Genomic DNA, 22506 nt, shown 5'->3' with positions numbered 1-22506 from the left:
TACGCCAAGAGAACAGGCTGGAAACAGGTTCTGTGGTGTTCTTGGTCACCCATTTATGGAATTTCAGAAGGGCAGTGGAGATTACTGCCAGTCACAGCATGACCTCTGTGCAGACAAGTGAACTGTAGAAATTCATTACTACTCCACCAAGAAGCCCCCATAAAAGTGGTTAACCTGGACACAGAAGTGTTGAACTGAAATCCTCAGAGCATTTTATTCTACTGCCTCAGTATTACTGGATTGAAGAATTGCTGCTTCTTGTTAGGAGGTTCATTTCATTTCCCATTACTCCCAACTTCATACTCAAAAGCACTGAGAATTTCAAGTGGAGTATATTGAAGTATACTCAGTTTCTTTGCATCATTTCTGTATTCAGTTTTTAAAATTCTTTCATAACCCTATTGAGTGTTTTTTAACTAAATTAACATGGCTCAAATGATCCACGCAGCTCCTGTGGAAGTCACTTACAAGAACATGAGATTTCTTATTACACACAATCCAACAAATGTGACCTTAAACAAATTTATAGAGGACCGGGCTTCCCTGGTGGCGCAGTGGTTGAGAATCTGCCTGCCAATGCAGGGGACACGGGTTCGAGCCCTGGTCTGGGAAGATCCCACATGCCGCGGAGCAACTAGGCCCGTGAGCCACAATTACTGAGCCTGCGCGTCTGGAGCCTGTGCTCCACAACAAGAGAGGCCGCGATAGTGAGAGGCCCGCGCACTGCAATGAAGAGTGGCCCCCGCTTGCCGCAACTGGAGAAAGCCCTAGCACAGAAACGAAGACCCAACACAGCCATAAATAAATAAAGAAAGAAAGAATCCTCCCCAATCTATCAAAAAAAAAAAAAATTTATAGAGGACCTTAAGAAGCATGGAGTTACCACAATAGTAAGAGTATGTGAAGCAACTTATGACACTACTCTCGTGGAGAAAGAAGGCATCCATGTTCTCGACTGGCCTTTTGATGATGGCACACCACCATCTAACCAGATTGTTGATGATTGGTTAAGTCTTGTGAAAATTAAGTTCCTTGAAGACCCTGGTTGTTGTATTGCCGTTCATTGTGTTGCAGGCCTTGGGAGAGCTCCAGTGCTTGTTGCCCTAGCATTAATTGAAGGTGGAATGAAATGTGAAGATGCAGTACAGTTCATAAGACAAAAGCGGCTTGGAGCTTTGAAGAGCAAGCAACTTTTGTATTTGGAGAAGTATCGTCCTAAAATGTGGCTGTGCTTCAAAGACTCCAGTGGTCATAGAAACAACTGTTGCCTTCAGTAAAACTGGGGTGCCTGATGCCATTGCTTGGAAGTGGAAACTAGACGGGATGGAATTTGTCATACGTGTTAGCCAGCACGTTGGCTTGGTGAAGTCTGATGAAGCTTCCATAGAAGTGTTGAAAAGCAGTTTTACCAGGCCAAAACCTGGCAGAATTGCAACCTCTATGTTTGGGTTATGATCAACCTACTTGGACACTTAGCAAATGATTCTTGCTGTCCAGCATTTAAAATGTGCTTATCATTTGTACCAATTGACCTTTCCTGAAATCATGCAGTATTGAGTCATGTCTTTAAATCTGTTTCCATGCCAGAATCTTATCAATATATAAGAAATTTAGAAAGACTAGGTGCCAAAATACCCAGGACAATACTTGTATATTTTTGGTATCATATAGGACTAAAATCCCAGGAACTATGGACACTCTGGACCTTGTGTAATTTATTCCTTCCATCATTTCAAACATAGAAAGTAGGGCCTATAAGGTTCTTTGCTCACAATTCCCACATTCATACCAGTATACATCAGATTTGCTCCTTTTGTTTTTTTTTTTAATTAACCAAGACTTACAGTGATTATCTAATGTCTTTCTGTACATCTCATTTTGTGCTGTTATAGAAGACCTCCATTTTGAAAATCTACATTGTACAGAAGCACATGTCTTTAATGTCTTCAGACAAAAAAGCCTTACAGTTAATTTTAATGTTTGCACTTTGGGGTGCAACTTACAGGGAGGGCCTGATGAAAGAATGGGAGGGGGCTATTAAGTACTTCTAGTAAAATGTTGCCTTTGTCTTGTGCAGGACATACAGAATATGCCCTTTAACTTAGTAAATAGTTTTTAAAAGGTAGAAATACTTTGTTATTGTAGCTAAAACAATTCTTAATCATAAAATTTCTGAAATTCTTGTAATTATTTTTCAAACTTATCTGAAGTTGTTTACCAACTTAATTTTGTTTGAAGTGTGATTCCCAACCTCTCTTGCAAAAAAAAAAAAAAAAGAAGTGGGTTTACATTTAATACTTTATATGCCTTTTGAGCTGTGTAACTTAATATTTGGATACTTGACAGTTTGTTTTATTATGTAATTGATAAAATGGTGATGTGTATTAACGTTAGCTCAACCATATATTTATACTGCCAGGGAACATGTGGTTATAGTTCTGTGGGAGAAATAGTTTGTCAGTGTTCACCAGCTTGTAAAAATCTAGTGCGAGGGCTTAAACCTTAAGTAAATGATGAAATGCATTTATCGTCATTGAAAAAAAAAATGGATAATGATGTTAGTATCACTGTAAAAAGTTTCGACCTCATGGAACCTGAAAGGTCTGAACCACACTTTGACAATCTTGAGCTAGATTCTGATATGGTAACAAATGATGCCCAAATCTCAGTAGGTTACAACAACAAAGGTTTATTTCTTTTTTTCTTTTTTTTTTTTAAGGTGAATGGCTTTTTTTTTTTTTTTTTGGCTGCATTGAGTCTTCGTTGCTGCGTGCAGGCTTTTCTCTAGTTGCGGCGAGCGGGGGCTACCCTTCCTTGTGGTGCACGGGCTTCTCATTGCGGTGGCTTCTCTTGTTGTGGAGCACAGGCTCTAGGAGCGCGGGCTTCAGTAGTTTTGGCTCGTGGGCTCAGTAGCTGTGGCTTGCGGCTCTAGAGCGCAGGCTCAGTAGTTGTGGCGCACGGGCTTAATTGCTCCGCGGCATGTGGGATCTTCCCGGACCAGGGCTGGAACCCGTGTCCCCAGCGTTGACAGGTGGATTCTTAACCACTGCGCCACCAGGGAAGCCGTATTTCTTGCTCATGCTACACATCCATTATGGCTTGCCCATGGTTATGTTCCAGGTACTCTTCACCAAAGAACCCATGTTGACAGGGCACCCTTTGGCTGGACATCGCTAGATAGGGGAAGAGAGAACTTGGTAAACCTTTTAAAACTTATTCTTGGAAATGATGTGTCACTTTTTTCCTTTTTTCATAGCCAAAGCAAGTCACATGGCCAAGCTGGATTCTTCAGAGCTGAGATGTATAATCTTCTGCAGGGAGAGGCCCCATGGGAAGGGATACCAAGTATATGTGGTATATAAACTTCTACCATGGTGCTTAAAGAATATCACTGGTTGCTCATGGAGAATGGATTATACTGGGAAGAGGTAGGAAGCTATTCAAGAGTAGAAGTATGTTAGGAATTGACTGCAGTACTTTAGGCAAGAAATAACAGTGGGTTGGACTACAGTGGTGGCAGTGGTCTGATTCAAGATGGAATTGGTAGAATTTGTTCTGGGAGTGGGGTGGGGATAAGGGAAAGTACTGAAAGATAACTTCTAGGTTTGAACAACTGAGTGGATGATGTGACATTTACTGAGATGGGATAGGCTGAGAAAAGGATAGGTGAGGCTTTTTGGAGGGGTGGAACAAATGTTAAACATGTTAAGCCTGAGATGCCTATTTTACACCTAAATGGAAATGTCTAGTAGGTACTTGAATATATGGCTGGAGATCTGGGGAGATGTCAGAACTCGGGTTAGCATAGAGCTGAATTGTAAGGCCATGGAGTTGGAAGAGATCTCCTTGGGAGAAAGTGTTAATAGGGAAGAGAAGAGGGCTGAGGGTTAAGGGCTAAAGCCTTGGCCTACGCCAACATTTTTAAATGGAAGTGGCTTTGGATCCAGCAAAGGAGGTTGAGGAGGAGCCATTGAGGTAAGATGAAAATGGGTAGAAATGGAAGCAAAAAGAAGAAAGTGTTTCAAGAAGGAGGGAGTAGTCTGTTTCAATGTTCTGTAAGTCCGATAGGATTGGGGAAAATGCAAGTCACAGTTGATAAGTGGAGGGGTGAGGATCAAACTCTAATTGGGTGAGTTGAAGAAAAAACGGGAAGTGAGGAATGGAGACACCACTTTTGAGAATTTTTTTGGGGGGGGCGGGTGGATAAGTGGAAAAAGGGAGACAAAAGATGTGAAGATGAAATGTGTACGTGAAATCTTTATGTAAACTACAAGCGTTAGGCTTATTTTGTTATTTATTTTTGAACTCCTAGGAATTTCAAACTAGCTCAGTGTGAAGGATCACTAAGATGCTACTGCTAGTCTCCAGCTTGCTGGCTATTAAGGCTCAAAATATCTCCAGCCTATGAAAAGCCGAGGCACGAAGAGACAGAAATAGAGAACAGAGCGGAAAACGAAGGGGAAGCGGGGGAAAGGTTTGCTGAGTTAATATTGTCCTCCCAGGGCCTCCGTAGGGCAGTCTCGCAGCTCTTACGTAATGTTAGAGGCGGAGCCGACAGGAAATTTAAACCGAAGCCGCGGCCCAGGGCGCCTAGAGAATGATGTTATAGTTACAGAGGAACAGCCGGTGCACGGGAGGCTGAAAGAGCTCATGGAACCCGCGAATGTGATACGGCGGCCTTAAAGGAGTACGGAGGCCGAGAAAGAGCCGAGACTTTGAGGAGGGAGCCGGGAAAGGGTACGGATGCCGGGAAGGGGAAGCAGGGGTAAGAAGCAAGGCGAAAAGGGTCCTAAGAGTTAAAGAAGGGTACGGGGTTGGGAAGTGGGCACAGGAATTGGGGAACAGATAGGTCCGGGAGCTGGGGAGAGTAGAGGGACCGGGAAGGGGTCACAGGAATAGAGGGGACAGAGGTCTAAAGGGGGCAGAGGGACTGGGGGGACAAGAGCCTGGAGGGAGGCACGGGAATTGAAATGTAAGGCAAGGGGTGGCCAAGAGGCCACGGGAGTTGAGGGAGCAGAGTGTGAAAGGGGGCGGAGGGACTGAGGGATAAGAGCCTAGAAGGAGGCGCGGGAGTGGAGAGGGGACGTGGGTTGGGATGGAGTTGAGTCTTGGGGTTCCCGGGACCCTCGATGGGAATTGTGCGGGGTTTGGGAGGCGGGAGGAGGGGATGATGGAAGGTCGAAGGCTAGTGAAGGTGGTTCAGCTGCTGTTTTGTCCTTCTTTTTCAGGCAACGATTGCCTTGAACTGGAGAGTTCAATGGCTGAGAGTAGGCTCCGGGCTCCGGACCTAGGTGGGTAACAGGTCAAACCTAGGGATGCGAGGTCACAGTTGCTACTCCCGCCCAGAGTCTCTTGGGAAGAAAAGGCCGAGAAATGTTAGCTCTCTTAGGGTTTTCTAATTACTTTGTGTGGCGGAGGGGGAGGGGGGGAGTGGACTATGTGTTGAGGGATGTCATGGATCATTTAGGAATTCATGATAAAGGTCAAACAAGAGCTTTCAGTCAGATATTATGAATAAGATTAGAAGACTTGCTAATTATTAACTTATAAAACCCGTATTCATGGTTATTTTTACCATAAAATTCTTAAAGTTATCGATAAACTTAAACGGCCCCACCCAATTAGATAAGTATTTTTAGCATGTAGTCACTTCCCTCAGTACTGCCTTCTCCCCTCTTAAGCATTATCTAGTTTGAGTTCTGGATTGTTACAGATATGCCATTTGTTTGTTGCCTTTTAAACAGTGATACACTTCACTAAATTATTTACTCTCCCTTCCCCATGTCTTGTTGCTTTCTTCTGGATCTATTTTTCTTTTTGCTGATGAACTTTCTCCAAGAGTGTTTTCAAAAGGGGGCTTTATGTGATAAACTTTCCGAGGCTTGTATGCCTGAGAACATGTTTATTTCACCCTTGTATTAAAATTCTTGAGTCAAAGTTTTTTTTCCTTCAACACATTGAAAAATGACAGTGGTTTCTTCTTGCAAAAAGTAGGTGCTGTTGAAAATTGATGTCAGTCTGATTCTTGTTCCTTAGTTTGTGACCTGCTTTTCTCTGTAGAAGATTTTAGATTATTCTCTTTATATTTGTTCTTAAAATTCACTATACCATACCATGTGTGAATTTTGGAGGGTTTTAGTTTTCATAAAAATAAAATTATGAGAAATGAAAACAAAAATTACAGTTTTATGCTTACACAGTTTATTTTATTTTTTAAATTTATTTATTTATTATTTATTTTTGGCTGCATTGGGTCTTTCTTGCTGCGCGCAGGCTTTCTCTAGTTGCGGCGAGCGGGGGCTACTCTTCATTGTGGTGCGAGGGCTTCTCATTGCAGTGGCTGCTCTCGTTGCGGAGCACGGGCACTAGGTGCACAGGCTTCAGTGGTTGTGGCTCGCAGGGTCAGTAGTTGTGGCTCGCGGGCTCTGGAGCGCAGGCTCAGTAGTTGTGGCACACGGGCTTAGTTGTGGGATCTTCCCGGACCAGGGCTTGAACCCATGTCCCCTGCATTGGCAGGCGGATTCTTAAGCACTGCACCACCAGGGAAGTCCCTATGCTTGCACAGTTTAAGAGGCCAAGGTATATCTCACACACACACGTACACACACACACACATAAGAATGGGAATTGCTCCTCCTTTCTTAACTCCTGATTCCCACTCCCTAGGGTACAACCATTTATGCTCTTTTAGCTGGTTCTTCTAGTATTTACCTTCTTATTTCTAAATAGCATGCTCATACTGCTTTTGTTGTTTTCAATTTTAAATTATATCTATTGATTTTCTAATATAGAGGATAAAGAGATTTTTCTGGCCCCCTCTCCTCTACGCCACACATAAACACATACACATTTCCCTCCTCTCCTCCCATCCCCCCAATATATATGTAGTAATTTTTGTTGTCATTTTTGTATTTACATTATGATGATATTAGCTGAGCCATATAGCAAACTGAAATAAGCTTTGTTTTCTGTGTATGGATCACTAATTCATGTCCAAACTCTTTGCCAAAAATATAAACCTTCTCTCAATACTTTCAAGCTCATCAGAGAATCCGTTTCTTCTTTGTCTGGGGGACATACCTCCTGAGACCATTTGTCTTAGTACCACAGTCTGGTCCAGCTGTGCACTAGGCCTGTTGCACTGATTCCATCCTAGGATCTCCCTTCATCATTCTGTGGAATTCCCTCTGCCGCTTTCCTCTGTAGGGTTCCCTGTGTTCTAAATTCCGTATTTTCCTCTCTGTTCGTTTACGTCCTCATTTTGGTCGAGTACATCTTCTAGTATAGCTTCCTGAGAAAGGGTATGTGACAAGTAAATTTTTTGAGACCTTGTAGGTATGACAGTTCTTTGTGCCACATAAAGAGTTCTAGGTTGGAAATAGTTTTCTCTCAGAGTTTTGAAGACACATTTCATCTTTTAGCTTTCACTGTGCTGTGGCAAAGTCTGATGTTGTCAGTATTTCCACCCTCCTCCTGAACACTGCAAGGGCCTAGACCCCATGTGCTCTGAACCCCCCCTACCCCATCTAGCATGATTGCTGTATAGCAACAATACTGTTGTTATTATATGTCTCTCCTTTTTACTTCCGAATTAGTCGTCATTATGATTGTTTTACACAGTCAGTGATTGTTTAGATTTATACATATTTTTACCAGTTTGGGGACATTTCAGTCCTTCCTTCTGGGTTCAGTTTCCTTCTTTCCAAAGTACACCTTTTAGAAGTCCTTTAGTAATAATTGGTTGATGATAAACTGTTTGGGCTTTTGTTTAAAAAATGTGTTTAGTTTACCCTCATTCTTTATTTAATCAGATGTAAAATTCAAAGTTGACATTTATTTTCCCCCAGCATTGTAAATACTTATTTTAATAAAATTAAAGTATTTAATGATTTAAATACTTATTTTATAGTCTGTGTCTGATCATTCTGTTCGAAGCTCTTGGGGATCCAATCTTGCTGTCTTTAATTTCTGCTGATTCTTATCCATGATGGTTTGTTTTCTTTGTGTGTTTTTTAATGTTGGAGTGTAAGCTAATGTTTGATGATGCTTTATCTGAGGAAATTCAGGGAACTCTGGACTGAGCTATGGACCTCTAGAGTTGTTTTGCTTTTGATTATTTGAGGTGTGGCCAAGGTGTTACTAGCTGGGATTACTTTTTACGTTAATCTCTCTGTTTGGTGGTGGTGGTAGTGGGTTCTTAGACCACGTGACTAGTATGAATTTGAATTCCAGACTCTTGGGAAGCCTGTGGTTTTGGATTCTCAGTTAAGACTTTCCTTTCATGTGGAGCCCAGGCTAAGGTAGATGGTGTTCCTTTTTGTCTCTTCTGGTGGATGAATTATTTTCTGGCTTCCCTTTTCTCCTAGATTCATGCAGGAGTTCTCAATCCTCACTCCCCACTTTAGACTGGCACAAGACCTCATCTCCAGGGCTCCATCGGGCTCTTCGATCCTAAGCCCTTTGCTTTTAAGCCCATGGACTTCCTCAGGGCAGTCAGCATTCACTTTCACCACTGTGGTTGTCAGTTTTCTCAAAATTTGGGGCACTTCTGTTGTCCTCTTACTTATCAGTGGACTTATCAGTTAGATGGGATTTGAATTTATATTTCAGCTGGTATTTTGAGGTATTTTGTATTAGGAGGGCTTTTAGATAACCTGGTCTCCAGTATTGCCTGAAATGAAACCAAAATCCTCTCTTTCTCCTCAGTGTCCTGAAATTTCATGACCCATTTTATTTCATGGAGCTAGGTGGAAACTTTCAATCTGGAAGCTTATATTCTTTAGTTCTGGAAGTTGTTGGCATTATTTCTGTAGTAGCCATCTCCTCCATTTTCTTTCTCTTCTGTTTCTGACACTCTGTGTTGTTCAGATATTGGATCTCATGGGCTGGTCTTCCATCTTTCATCTATTTGTCTTGCCTTCTCTGGAAATTTTCTTCAACTTAATCTTAAATCTTTATGTTGAATTTATTTCCATAGCATATTTATACATTTCTAAGAGCTTTTTCTTCTCTGCATGTTTCCTTTCTTATAGTCTTCTCTGTGTTTAATGGGTGCATCGTACATATTCCTTTACCTCTCTGAGGATACTAATGGTATTGTTTTTGTTTGTTTTCAGTTTTCTTCTGCTTCCTGCATTGTCTCTATTTCCTCTAAGTTCTTTTTTCTGTTTGTTAGCCTAATTTCTCGTTCAAAGCTTTCTTTAAATGTCTGGTGATCTTTGATTACACATTCATATTTAAGAGTGAGGCAATCAAATGCTAATTGGAAGTTCATGAGAGGGAGCTTTTGAGCTGGCAGACTTTGTTGTAGGTAATCTGGCTGGTACCTGGCAGTTGGGAAGATGTCTTAGTTCACGCTGTTTTAACAAAATTCTATAGACTGGGTGCCTTAAACAACAGACATTTATTTCTGATAGTACTGGGGGCTGGGACATCCAAGATCAAGGTGCCAGCAGAATCAGTTCTTGGTAAAGGCCCTCTTCCTGCCTTGCAGATGGTGCCATCTTGTTGTGTATTCATATGTCCTCTTTTTTTAATGCACTCAACGGAGAGAGTGAGCTGTGGTCCCTCTTCCTCTTCTTATAAGGACACCAGTCCCATTATGGAGGCTCCACCTTGTAATCTGTTCTAAACCTAATTACCTTCCAAAGGCTACACCTCCTAATATCATTATAGTGGAAGTTAGGGCTTCAACATAGGAATTTAGGGAGGCACAGATATTCAGTGCATGACAAGGGGAACCCCAAATGTAACTATTTGTATGTTTTTGTCTTGAACCAGTAAGTTCCCTACAGAGGAATTCCTCTGATCCTCTGTCTGGCAAGTGTAAGTGTGGTTGTCAGCATTCTGGTAGCTCAGTGGGGGAATTGGTCTGCGTGTCTCACTGTTCAGTATATAGACATTCTCTTAATCTATATTTTCTTTTCTTTTTTAAAAAAATTTTTTTAAATTGCAATATAATTGATGTCCAATATTATATAAGCTTCAGGTGTACAACATAGTGATTCACAATTTTTAAAGGTTATACTCCATTTATAGTTATTATAAAATATTGGCTGGGAATTCCCTGGCTGTCCAGTGGTTAAGACTCCGTGCTTCCACTGCAGGGGACACGGGTTCGATCCCAGGTCGGGAAACTAGGATCCCGCATGCTGTGCGGCGCAGCCAGAAAAAAAAAAATTGGCCGTATTCCCTGTGCTGTACAATATATCCTTGTAGCTTATTTATTTTACACGTAGTAGTTTGTACTTCTTAATCCCCTACCCCTATCTTGCCTCTCCCCCAGTCTTCTGTATTTTCGTTGGGGCTTAATCCCTGTTCTCAGCAGGTTTTCTCAATGTCAGTACTATTGACATTTTGAGCCAGATAATTCTTTGTTGTAGGGGGTTGTCCTGTGTTTTGTAAGACATTAAGCAGCATGCCTGGCTTCTACCCACTAGATGCCAGGAGCACACCCCACTCCCAGTTGTGACAACCAAAAATGTTTCCAAACATTGCCAGATTTCCCCTGAGGGGGCAAAATCTCCCCCAGTTAAGAACCACAGCTCTAGTCTTCTGCTGGGGTGGGAGAGGGTTCTGGGAGTCTAGCTGTTCCTTTTAAAGGCTTTCAGATAATCTTTTTCAGCCCCATTTTACTCTGGCATTCTCCTACATCTGCTCCCTCCAGTTTTGGGGCCTTTTGAACTCCAGATTGCTTCTTCTTGGCTTCAGATTCGGCTTTCCCTTGTCTCCTGTCTGTTTTTCACTCATCCATCTGCTTCCAGCTTCCAAAATTTTATGGCATCTCTTACCTGGTATCATATTCTTGCCAGTGTCTTTGTTCACTTTTACTCCTTCTCTTGTCATTTTAGTGGGATTTGGGGAGAGAACAAAAGTTCTCCACATTTATTCAGAAGCCTGGACCATTATTTCTTCAAATATTTTCTTCACCCCATTATTTTTTTTTCCCCTTTGCAACTCCTCTGATGTTCTTAACACTTCTTTCCCTATCCTTTGCGTTTCTTCATTTCCCTGATGTCCAGTTCTTTATCTCTTCCTGATACCTTCTGATTTCAACCTGATATACCAGCTTACACTATGTTATGATATTCAATTTATCTGTTGAGGTTTTATTTTTCTTTTCATTCTTCATTTTGAAATAATTTCAGACTTACAGAAACTTTTCAAAAATAGTGAAGGGGCTCTTGTATACTCTTTACCCAGCTTCTCCCAAATAGTAACATCTTATGTAACCATAGTACAGATAGCAAATGAGGAAACTAATGTAAAATATTAACTAATCTACAGATCTTACTCAGATTACCAGTCGTCCCCAATGTCCATTTTCTGGCTTAAGATCCAACCCAGAATCACTTGTTGCTTTTAGTTGTCATATCTCCTGAGCCTCCTCTCCTCCTGTTTGGGAGTAGGTTCTCATTCTTTCTTTGTTGTTCATGCCCTTGATACTTTTGAGGGACAGACTGTCCCTCAATTTGAGTTTGCTTGCTTTGTCCCCACGATCAAATTCAGGTTGACACAGAAGTGATGTTGTGCCCTTCTTAGTGTATGGTGTCAGGTGGCACGTGATGAAGATAAGGCTCATCACTGGTCACATTAACTTTGAGCCCTTGATTAAAGTGGTGTCTGCTGGATTTCTCCAATATAAAGTCACTCTTTTACCTTTTGTAATTAATAATTTATCTTATGGGAAGACACTTCGAGATACGGAAATATTGAAGTTTAAAAATTGTTTCTGGGAATTCCCTGGCGGTCCAGTGGTTAGGACTGGAGCTGGGGGCCAGTGAGCCCGGGTTTGATCTCTGGTCAGAGAACTAAGATCCCGCAAGCCGCGCAGCGTGGCCAAAAATTTAAAAAAAAAAAAAAAGAAAAGTTTTTTTATTGAAGTATAGCTGATTTACAATATTATATTAGTTTCAAGTGTACAGCATAGTGATTCAGTATTTTTACAGATTATACTTCATTAAAAGTTATTACAGGGGGGCTTCCTTGGTGGCACAGTGGTTAAGAACCTGCCTGCCAGTGCAGGGGACACAGGTTCGAGCCCTTGTCCGGGAAGATCCCACATGCCGCGGAGCAACTAAGCCCGTGCGCCACAACTACTGAGCCTGCACTCTAGGGCCCGCGAGCCACAACTGCTGAGCCCATGTGCCACAACTACTGAAGCCCACACACCTAGAGCCTGTTCTCCACAACAAGAGAAGCCACTGCAATGAGAAGGCTGCACACAGCAACGAAGAGCAGCCGCTGCTCGCTGCAACTAGAGAAAGCCCACGCACAGCAACAAAGACCCAATGCAACCAAAAATAAATAATAAATAAATAAATAAATTTTTTTTAAAAAGTTATTACAGGGAGTTCCCTGGTGGCCTAGTGGTTAGGATTCCAGGCTTTCACTGCCGTGACCCAGGTTCAATCCCTGCCTGGTTGGGGAACTGAGATCCTGCAAGCCACACAGCGCAGCCAAAAAAAAAAAAAAAAAGTTATTGTACAATAATGGCTATAATTCCCTGTGCTATACAGTATATCCTTGTTGCTTTAAAAAAAGATTTAACAACAGTTTTATTGAGATATAATTCACACACCATACAGTTTATCCTTGTAAAGTGTACAGTTCAGTGACTTTTAGTATTGTATATTCACAGAGTTGTGCAACCATCACTATAATCAGTTTTAGAACTTTCATCACCCCAAAGGAGAACCCCACACCTATTGACAGTCACTCTCAATTTTCTCCTAAGCCCCGAGCTGTAGACAGCCACTGATCTACTTTCTAACTATAGATTTGCCTATTCTGAACATTTCATATAATTGGAGTCCTAACAATATGTAGCTCTTGTGATTCATTCCTTTCACTTAGCATGATGTTTTCACAGTTCATCCGTGTAGTAGCATGAATCAGTGCATCATTCCCTTTTTTTTAATTAAAAAACTTTTTATTGAGGTACAGTTGACATACAACATTCCTTTTTATTGTTGATTATTATTCTGTTGTGTGGATTACCACATTTTATCCATTCAACAGTTGATGGACATGAGTTTCCACTTTCTGGCTATTATGAATAATACTGCTGTAAACATTTGTTTCCAGGTTATCATGTGGACATATATTTTTTTCCTTGAGTGTACACCTAAGAGTCATATTTCTGGGTCATATGGTAACTCTCTGTGTAACCTTTTGAAGAACTGACAGACTTTTCCAATTGGCTGCACCATTTTACATTCCCACCAGCAAAGAATGAGGGTTCCAATTTCTCTGCGTTCTCACCGACACTTGTTATTATCTGTCTTTTTTTGTTAAAGCCATCCTAGTGGGTATAAAGTGGTATCTCTTTGTGGTTTCAGTTTGCATTTTCCTAATGGCTAATGACCTTGTGCATCTTTTCATATGCTTATTGGCCATTTGTATATCTTTGGAGAAATGTCTATTCATTGCCCATTTTTAAATTGGATTTTTTTTTTTAATATTTGAGGGTTTTTTTAACTATTGTATTTTTTACGTCCATTATCTCCAATTAATTCTTTTCTTTACCTGCTGTTCCTATTTTATGTTTCTAGTATGCTCCTTGCCTTCTTGAGGATATTTATTATGCTTTAAAATTCTTTTTTCTGTCTGGTCCATTACTTACAAGAGAAAGACAACCTATACCAGAGAAAGCATCTTTTATAGTACTTGCTTTCTTCAGTTGCCTCATATTTTCTTAGAAGCTACTGTTCTCTTGAGACTGTTAGCCACTCTGATTGGTAATGTGCTCCTGGAAGAAGATGCAAAAGCTTAGGTTCCCATGTTATGCCCCTCCTTTGAGTTTAGGGGTTGGGGGTTGGATAGAAGAGGAAAACCACCCCAAGGTGGGGAGCCCCTGGTTCCAGTGTGGGCTCAGTCACCCCCCCATTTGCAGCAGCATTCTGAGCCCCCCAGTATACACACATTGCTTTGTACTACTCATTTGCAAGAACTGTTTCCTTGAGTTGTAATTACCAAACTAACCAAATGGATGGGGCAAGGGAGGGAGGCTCATTCGTGCCAGCTTGACCTCTTGTTAACTGTTTCCCTTTCTCACACACACACAAGCATATTCACCCCAAGGTAGGCTCCACCACTGCCCTGATGTTACCCTACTGTCTCTGGTTGGTGCTGGGCTGCTTATCTGGCACTGGCAGTGACCCACTGAGCACAACTAGAAGGCATTCTCCAGTCTCACCCTCCTGCGAGTCCTGGCATTCCGCTCCAGGCTTGCTGTTCACCCAGCCCCCTGTTTCTGACTCTGGCATCCATCTAATTCCCTCTTCAGTGGCTTTCCTAGGATTAGGTCCTGTGGAGAATGTCACAGGCCTCGTGTGAAAGTCAAAAGGGCTTATTCTGAGAAAGCCTTCTATACAAATATTGAATCCTTATGTTGTATCACCTGGAACTAATATAATGTTGTATGTCAGTTATACCTCAATAAAAAGAAAAAGAAGGACTTCCCTGGTGGCACAATGGTTAAGAATCTGCCTGCCAGTGCAGGGGACACAGGTTCGAGCCCTGGTCCGGGAAGATCCCACATGCCGTGGAGCAACTAAGCCCGTGCGCCACAACTACTGAGCCTGCACTCTAGAGCCCGAGAACCACAACTACTGAAGCCTGCATGCCTAGAGCCCATGCTTCGCAAAAAGAGAAGCCACCACAGTGAGAAGCCCACGCACCGCAGCGAAGAGTAGCCCCGCTCGCCACAACTAGAGAGCCCCCGCGCAGCAACAAAGACCCAATGCAGCCATAAATAAATTAATTAATTAATTTTTTTTAAAAAAAAGCAAAGAAAAAGAAAGCCTTCTGGAGAAGGTGGCCTTGGGGAGGGAACCAAAATGGCTACAGTTATAATAATTCCCCTGGCTGACATTCAGCGCATGCTCCTGGTATGGCTGTATCAGATGTTTCTGGCCAGTCTCCATTCTGAATGGTTGGTGCCTGTTAAGTATTTGAATAGCTCCTCAGTGAGGGTGGGTATTTATCATTATCACTAGTTCAGAAGTGAGGAAATAGGGTTTCATAGACACTAAGTGAGATTATTGTGACTTACCCAGGGTTACACAGCTAGTAAGAGGGTGAGGCAGGACTCAGAACAAAGGCCTTTTCTGTAAAATGCCAAGCTGACTTTCCAGTATTTTCTGTCTCTATATACCTAGGACTTTCAGGAAAAGGGAGGTTTATGGGACCAGAAGGTAAGTGCTTGAGGGTCAAGTGCCAGCTGAGGATGGGAGAGCAGGATCTGGTTTAAGCATTATGGGAATGATAATGATGTGTAAGTCAGAGGTCTTTTCCCAAAATGGTTCCCAGTCTACTGGGGAGGTCAGAGGTGGACCTGAAGGAGTGAGTAAACAAGAATATGAAGCTGAAAATACTAAGAGGACAGACAATAAGTAATATGGAACTCAGAGAAAGAATAACAGTATCTCATCAGGGCAAGCAGGGTTTAACTGAGGAGGTCCAATCAAAAGTCTGACTGGGTGGTAGATAGGAAAAATGCAGGAATTCATGGAATCGAAGAGTTTTAGAAGATTTTAAAAAATACCAGGTCCATGGAACTTCCCTGGTGGTCCAGTAGCTAAGACTCTGCGCTCCCAATGCAGCGGGCTCGGGTTCGATCCCTGGCCAGGGAACTAGATCCCACATGCCTCAACTAAAAGATCCCACACACGGCAGCGAAGATCCCGCGTGCCGCAACTAAGACCCAGCGCAGCCAAATAAATAAATATTAAAAAAAAATAAAATCAGGTCCAAACCCCTCATTTAAAGTCTAGCAGTTTTACTAACTATATCTTGATATCAGCTATTCTGGGTCAATTTTATAAGTATGTGTCATGCTCTTTCAATATGTTAGTTTCAAATATGTATTTTTATTTCAGGAAAGTTTTTAGTGTTCTGGGTGTTTTTGTTTGTTTGTTTTAGTTTTTGTCTTCAGAGACTCTGATTATCTGTATATTAGAACTTCTGTGCTTATCTTCAGTATTTGCCACTTTCTCTTGAATCCTTTTTATCTCTTCAAATGTTAACATTTTGTTGTGGAAGTTTTCAAACCTGCAACAAAGTCGAAAGTAACAGTGAGCACAGACACACAACTTAGATTTTATCATTGACATTTGTTGTGTGTGTGTGTGTGTGTTTTGGGTTTTTGTTTGTTTTGTTTTGTTGTTATTTTGGCCGCACCATGCGGGTTTTGGGATCTTAGTTCCCTGACCAGGGAATGAACCTGGGCCCTGGCAGTGAAAGCACTGAGTCCTAACCACTGGGAATTCCCTATCATTGACATTTTAATACATTTGTTCTATCACATATCTATCCATCTTATTTTTGATGCACTTCAAGTAATTTGTAGACATTATAATAATTCAGCATGCATTTCATTGACCAGAATTCCATATTTGTTTGTAGTTTTTTTCCTTTTAATGTAAAATGTGTATACAATGAAATGCACAATTCTCAAAGGTATGTTCATTGAGGTGGGGTTTTTTTAGCTTTATTGAGTTATAATTTACATACTGTAAAATTCATTTTTTGTAAATGTACACTTGCAATGCTTTTTAGGTAATTTACAGAGTTGTGCAATTAACACAACAATCTAATTGCAGAACATTTCCATCACCCCAAAAAGAACTTCATGCCAGTTTGCAAACACTCCTCATCCCCACCCCCAGCCCTAAGCAGCCACTAATCTAATTTCTGTCTCTATATATTTTCCTTTTCTGAACATTTCATAAAAGTGTAATTTACAGTATGTGGTCTTTTGTGTCAGGCTTTTCTCACTCAGCATATTTCTGAGGTTCAGAACTGTAGCCTGTTGCTGTAGCCTGTGTCCATAGTTCATTCGTTTGTATTGTCAAATAGTATTCCATCGTATGGATAGACCACATTTTGCTTACCATTTTATTTACATTTGAATTGTTTCCATTTTGGGGCCAAAATGAATAATGCTGCTGTAAACATTCTTGCACAAGTTTTATTTGGAAGTATGTTTTCATTTCTCGTGGGGGAATGCCTAGGAGTGGAATTGCTGGGTTTCGTGTTAACTCTATATTTAACCTTTTGAGAAACTGCCACACTGTTTTCTAAAGTGGCTGCACCATTTTACATTCCCACCATCCACGTATGAGGGTTGGGTTTCTCCGCATCTGGGCTTCCCGAGGACAGGAACACGAGTCTCGCGTCCTCCTTGGTGGACGGGTGCCCGGGGCCTGGCCAGGTGCCATACAGGGGCTGTTGGCGAGGGCTGATTGACCTGCAGGACTCTCTCTTACCTCAGGCTTCTCACTTTGCTCCCCTTTGTTGTTGTTTTCTAGGGGCTCAGCTAGGAGTTTCCAGTTGTCTGGGAAAATGCCAGAAGAGCTCACCAGATGCTGGGAGGCAGCCCTTTTCTGGAAAGTCCTTTTACTTGGATCTGCCCGCTGGCAAGAACCTCCAGTTTTTGACGGGGGCCATCCAGCAGCTGGGTGGGGTATGTAACCTGCTTCTCTCCTGTGGTACCATGTGCCTTTGCGCGTTGTAGGCCAGGAGCTGGAGAGGGATTATATCTGTGACCTCCAGGTATTTTCAGGGGTATCACTACATTTTCCAAAGCAATTTAAGTATAAACCATTTTTTAAAAATAAAGTTAAATTTGTTCCCTAATTGGAAAAGTAATATCTGTTCATTCTAGAGGCTTTGGAGAACATGGAACTGTTCAAGTAACAACCATCATTGTGATATATTTATTTTCTTGTGGATTCTTTTCTTCTTTCCCTTCCCTTCCCTTCCCTTCCTCTTTCTTTCTCTCTCTCTTGGGGCTTTATTGAGATATAATTCACATACCATACAATTCACCCATTTAAAATATACAGTTCAATGGTTCTTAGTATATTCACAGAGATGCGCAAATTGTGTGATTACACAGTCAATTCTAGAACATTTTCATCACACCCCCCCCAAAAAAAACCCATACCTATCATCAGTCACTCCCCATTTCCCTCAACACTCCCAACCCTGTATAACCACTCATCTACTTTTTTTAATTTAATGCTTATTTTCTGTGTAGCTATGATCATGAATACATTTTTGATTGCCAACTTTTTGCCCATAACCTTAAAGCATTAGCACTTTCCTATCATTCTTATCCCTCGTGGACATTCTTTGTAATGAGTATATAATATCCTTTTGAGTGGATTATTAATTTATTTAACAGTCAACCTATGGGCATTTAGATTATTTCTAAATTTTAGCTCTTATAAATAGTACTGTGGTGAACAACTTTGGGGAAAAAGAATTTGCTGTATCTGAGTCCATTACAATATTTTCTAGAGCGCATCATACAGTACTTTTAGTAAGGGGTTGACAGGGGTATTTCTGTGTTTAGAAAATAGGACGATAACACTTGGCCCAAAAGAGGCAGGTAACTGGGGAAATTGCATGAATAGGATCAGAATGCAGAGGCTCTTTGCCATCAAACAAATGGAAACTCAGGGATGTAGAAACTCAGCAGTGGGGATGGACAGAATGAGGATTATACACCCAAACCGGCCCAAAATTACATGTCGAACTTTCAGTCTGTTCTTTCATTTAGACTTTGCTGTGTAAAAAACCACCACAGAACTTGGGCTTAAAACAATTTATTGTTTCTCACTGTTCTGTGTACTGGCTGAGCGGTTTCTCTGCTGGTTTCATAAGGGCCCACACCTGCAGCTGCATTCAGCTGCAGGGTCAGCTGGGCTGGAAGGACCAAAGATGACCTCACTCACACAGCTGGCAGTTGGTGCTGGCTGCCTCTATGTGACTTCTCATATATTGTATGAGAAGTGTCTTACATACATCATATGTATATACACCATCATATGTACATACAGTGAGCTAGACCAGCTAATTTACAAGGTGGTCTTAGGGCAGCTTTCCCAGAAGATGAAGGGAGAAGCTACAAGGTCTCTTGAGGCCTAGGCTGTAGAACTCACACGTATTACTTTCACCACATTCTGTTGGTCAAAAGGAGTCCAATTCAAGGGAGTGGACACATAGGCTCCATCTCCTGATAGGAGGAACAACAAAGTCAAAGGAGTGGGTTTGTTGGGATGGGAGGAACGTGTGGCCCTGAAATCATCTGTCTTTTTGCCATATTACAGAAGATAGACACACTCCTTCAAGCCATAGCTTTAAAGATTTTTTAAAATTGTGATAAAATGTATATGACACAAAATATGCCTTTTTAACCATTTATAAATTCATTCCTTTAAGTTCATTGGCATTAATTACATTCATCCTGTTGTATAAGCATCACTATCTGTTTCCAAAACTTTTTTCACCCCAAACAGAAACTCTGTAACCTTTAAGCAGTAACTTCCCATTTCACCTCCCCCAGCCCCCGTAATGCAGATCTACATTATGTTTCTGAATTTGCCCATTCTAGATACCTCATATCAGTGGAATCACTGATGCTTGTCCTTTTGTGTCTGGCTTATTACACTTTAGCATAAAGTTTTCAAGGTTCACCCATGTTGTAGAATAGATCAGAGCTTCATTTCTTTCTCATGGCTGAATAGTGCTCCATTGTATGGATAGACCACATTTTGCTTATCCATTCATCCATTGATGGACACTCGGGTTGTTTCTGCTTTTTAGCTATTATGAATAATGCTGCAGTGAACATTGGTGAACAAGCATCCATTCGAGTCCCTGTTTTCAATTCTGTTGTGTGTATACCTCGGAGCGGAATTGCCGGGTCATGTGGTAATCCATGTTTAGCTTTTTGAGGAACCTAAACTTTTTTTTCTTAAACCTAAGTGTCAGGTTTCTCATCCAGTCACACTTCAGAGAGATCATCCATCCTTACTTTCACAGGTGTGCTGGAGCTGGCAGCTACCGGCTCACGAGAACCAATTGTTACCATCTCTTTCCAGTTCCACATTCATTGATGTCATCTGGCTAGCTTGAAATCAGCCACAGTAGTATTTTACCCCACAGAAATTGGCAAATGCTACAAAGCAGGTTTTTTCACCCGGAGAGTTGGTCATTAAGCATTTGCCAGCTCACTACTGCTTATTTCCATCTTTTCTTCTTCCCACAGACATGAGTTTTGTCATTGTGTTTCCGGCACTGTGTTGGGTTCTTGGGATGCAAGATGAGTCAGACCCTCTCAGTGCCGTGACAGGCTCACAGGTAGGATGAGCAGATATTTAGGCAGCTGAGTCATAGCCAAAACCCATTTTTGTTTCAGGCTCCTTTTGGTAAGGTGGTCAAGATTACCGATGCAGCGTCTGGATGTCCCAGTGTATCTTCACAGCAAAATCATGGCTTAGCCAAGCTCTAATCTTCTCCGATCACTTCGGTGTGCTCTGACTGCATGCAAACTCAAACTAGTCAAATACTCAGAGCCTCCGGGCTTCTGCTGCTGGGTCAGGAGGAGCTGCAGTTCTGGAGACAAGAACCTGTGTTATGTATATATATAAACCCTGTTGTATTTCAGGATGATGTCTTCTTGGGGACCTGGCACTGAACTGCATTTGGTCTATTTAAAGACATTGATTCTAGAACTTCTGGCGGCCAAGATTTCCTTCCCCTACCTCTTGATATTGATGATTCTACTTCTGCCTTTTGGGTTTTAGCCACCTCTGTGATCTGGTTTCAGGTAATTGAGGGTTTTCTGAGCAAAGAAGTAAGTTACATCGTGTCCAGCCGCAGGGAGGCGAAGACCGAGAGCAGTGGGACAAGGCACAGAGGCTCCCCCAGCCCCAGCGAGGTCACAGTGGAAACACTGTCCATAGCCAACCCAAAAGGCAGCCGTGCCAGGCCCGCACAGAAAGCTGTGGACTCGGTAAGAACCTCGTGGGGCAGGAAGTGTGTGTCCGATAAACGAAGGAAGTAGGCCTCGGTGAGCCCGCTTCGGCAGCTTCTGGTTTTAGTTTCATCTGGTTTATTTTAATCTCACATTTGAATTCAGGGGCTGAAACTATCTTATCATAGCTCTGGATCCACACACCTCAGCGACATGCTATTCCCACGCCCTCCCTTCTGTGATAACTGTTCACTTTTTCTGGGACTTCAGAGTCTGAGGGTCAGAAACAGTAGGAGAGTCCTCTGTAAACCAGAGAGGGCTTGTTGGATTGGCCAAAGCTTGTCTGCTGGGGAGTGCGGGCTCTTCAAGAGAGGTCTCAGAACATTTGTAACGCTTGATCTTGGGTGAATTCAGAATGCCCTTCACCAGGCTCCAAGCTGCCTGGGCTGCAGCTCCCTGTGGGTGACCTGAACTTGAGTGTAGCTTTACCTTTACATCTGAAAGGGTCTCCGGGCTCTCACTTCTGCCACTCGTCAGCTGTCACTGCTCCCAGCTTTCCGAGGGACGTGACTCCCAGACGTCCTTGCCAGCCCCCGTGGAAACATCTGTTTGTGCACAGGTGGTCTCCACAGCTGCCCCCATTGCTCCTCTCTTCCGCCAGGTGCCTCTGAGCAGAGGGAAGGAGCTCCTGCAGAAGGCCATCAGAAACCAGGTGAGCTGAGGGGGACGGGCTGGAGGCCGGTGTCTCTGGCACAGGGACGGAGTTAGCCTTGCCTCCGGAGGTTCTTCTGAAGCACTAACACAAAAGGCACACCCGGGCAGACGTGTAGAATTGTCGAGATTTCCTCCTTACAGACGAGGAAGTGGGGCTCAGAGAAGTTAAATGATCTGCCCAGAGTCACCAAGGGTGGAGGTGGTAGAGCCAGGATTTGACTCCATGATCTTTCCAACTCCAGGACCTCCCAAGAGAACTTGGGAGAAATGCTGTGGGGAGTGTCAGACTTTGTACGGCTTTCACAAGTAGCTGTTTATCCTTTTTGTGAGAATCCAGGGCCATTACAGTTAAGTGGCAGGAGGAGGAGTTAAGGTGATCTTGCAAAGGAGTCGTTCAGGTGCCATCAATGGGTGCCTTGGCTGTGGCTGTGACGCGGGAGGGTGGTGTCGCCGGACTCGGACAGCCAGCGTAGTTTCCTGCTCGATGATGGTGACTGTCACCAGTGTTTATTGTGTCCTTCTGGTCCCAAGGTGGCCGGAGCAGAGCCTATAGGCAGATCAGCAGTCCGTGCCCTCCCGATGTGGCCAGCCCGTGCGGAGGACAGGGTCTTCCTGGGGGTTGGGGTCAACTGTCCAGGCTCTGTGCTCTCGCCGCTGTCCGCCCTCACCCAACAACCCCACACATGGATGACCTGGAGCTCCCAGAAGCCAGGCCAGCCTGTCCCCTGGTGGTCAGGCCTTGGGGGGTCTCATGCTCCTGCCTGACTTGGCTTGTCTTTCCAGGGCAGCAGCGGCGGAGGCGGTGGCGGGCGCGGCAGCGGCCTCCTGAGCAACGCCCGCTCCTGGGGGGTGCGGATTCTCCACGTGGATGGTACCCTTCCTGCCCGGGGCCTGCGGGGGGGAGGGTTGCCGGCTTTGTCTGGGAACCTCGGCTGTGATAGAGACCAGAGTCGTGTACTAGTTGAAGCCAGATGTACTCACTTACTTACCGTGTTGCTCTGCTAAGGTGGGGGGGCGTGGAGAGC

The 22506-nt window shown here is 42.9% G+C and overlaps 2 protein-coding genes across 4 annotated transcripts in view; both read left to right on the top strand.

Annotated features, from left to right (window-relative positions):
• Nucleotides 1-426: 426 nt before the first annotated feature.
• LOC133079971 (protein tyrosine phosphatase type IVA 1-like) lies at nt 427-1277 on the top strand. 3 transcript variants are annotated; one of them, XM_061175740.1, is made up of 3 exons: nt 427-546; nt 861-1091; nt 1149-1277. In XM_061175740.1, the coding sequence occupies exons 1-3, from the start codon at nt 427-429 to the stop codon at nt 1275-1277; spliced, it is 480 nt and encodes a 159-aa protein (XP_061031723.1). The 3 variants fall into 3 exon arrangements, with proteins under 3 accessions (XP_061031723.1, XP_061031722.1, XP_061031724.1); XM_061175739.1 differs by having other exon boundaries at nt 861-1277; XM_061175741.1 differs by having other exon boundaries at nt 436-531; nt 954-1277.
• A 3818-nt stretch (nt 1278-5095) lies between these two features.
• The window catches only part of DBF4B (DBF4B-CDC7 kinase regulatory subunit), a 30184-nt gene continuing 12773 nt past the window's right edge, over nt 5096-22506 (top strand). Inside the window, exons 1-6 of the mRNA XM_061176918.1 lie at nt 5096-5138; nt 5229-5291; nt 17325-17467; nt 20621-20806; nt 21429-21479; nt 22265-22352. Of these exons, the coding sequence (XP_061032901.1) occupies nt 5096-5138; nt 5229-5291; nt 17325-17467; nt 20621-20806; nt 21429-21479; nt 22265-22352 (574 nt within the window). The remainder of the gene's footprint in view (nt 5139-5228; nt 5292-17324; nt 17468-20620; nt 20807-21428; nt 21480-22264; nt 22353-22506) is intronic.

This window comes from Eubalaena glacialis, chromosome 19, assembly GCF_028564815.1.
Source record: "Eubalaena glacialis isolate mEubGla1 chromosome 19, mEubGla1.1.hap2.+ XY, whole genome shotgun sequence".
NCBI lineage: Eukaryota > Metazoa > Chordata > Mammalia > Artiodactyla > Balaenidae > Eubalaena > Eubalaena glacialis.
Note: the sequence above shows the minus strand (reverse complement) of the source record. Positions and strands in the feature narration are given on the sequence as shown.

Coding starts and splice junctions, on each gene's coding strand:
- LOC133079971 (XM_061175739.1), top strand. CDS start 427: ATGGCTCAAATGATCCACGCAGCTCCTGTGGAAGTCACTTACAAGAAC. Junction 547..860: donor TAGAGGACCGGGCTTCCCTG/GTGGCGCAGTGG, acceptor AAATTTATAGAG/GACCTTAAGAAGCATGGAGT.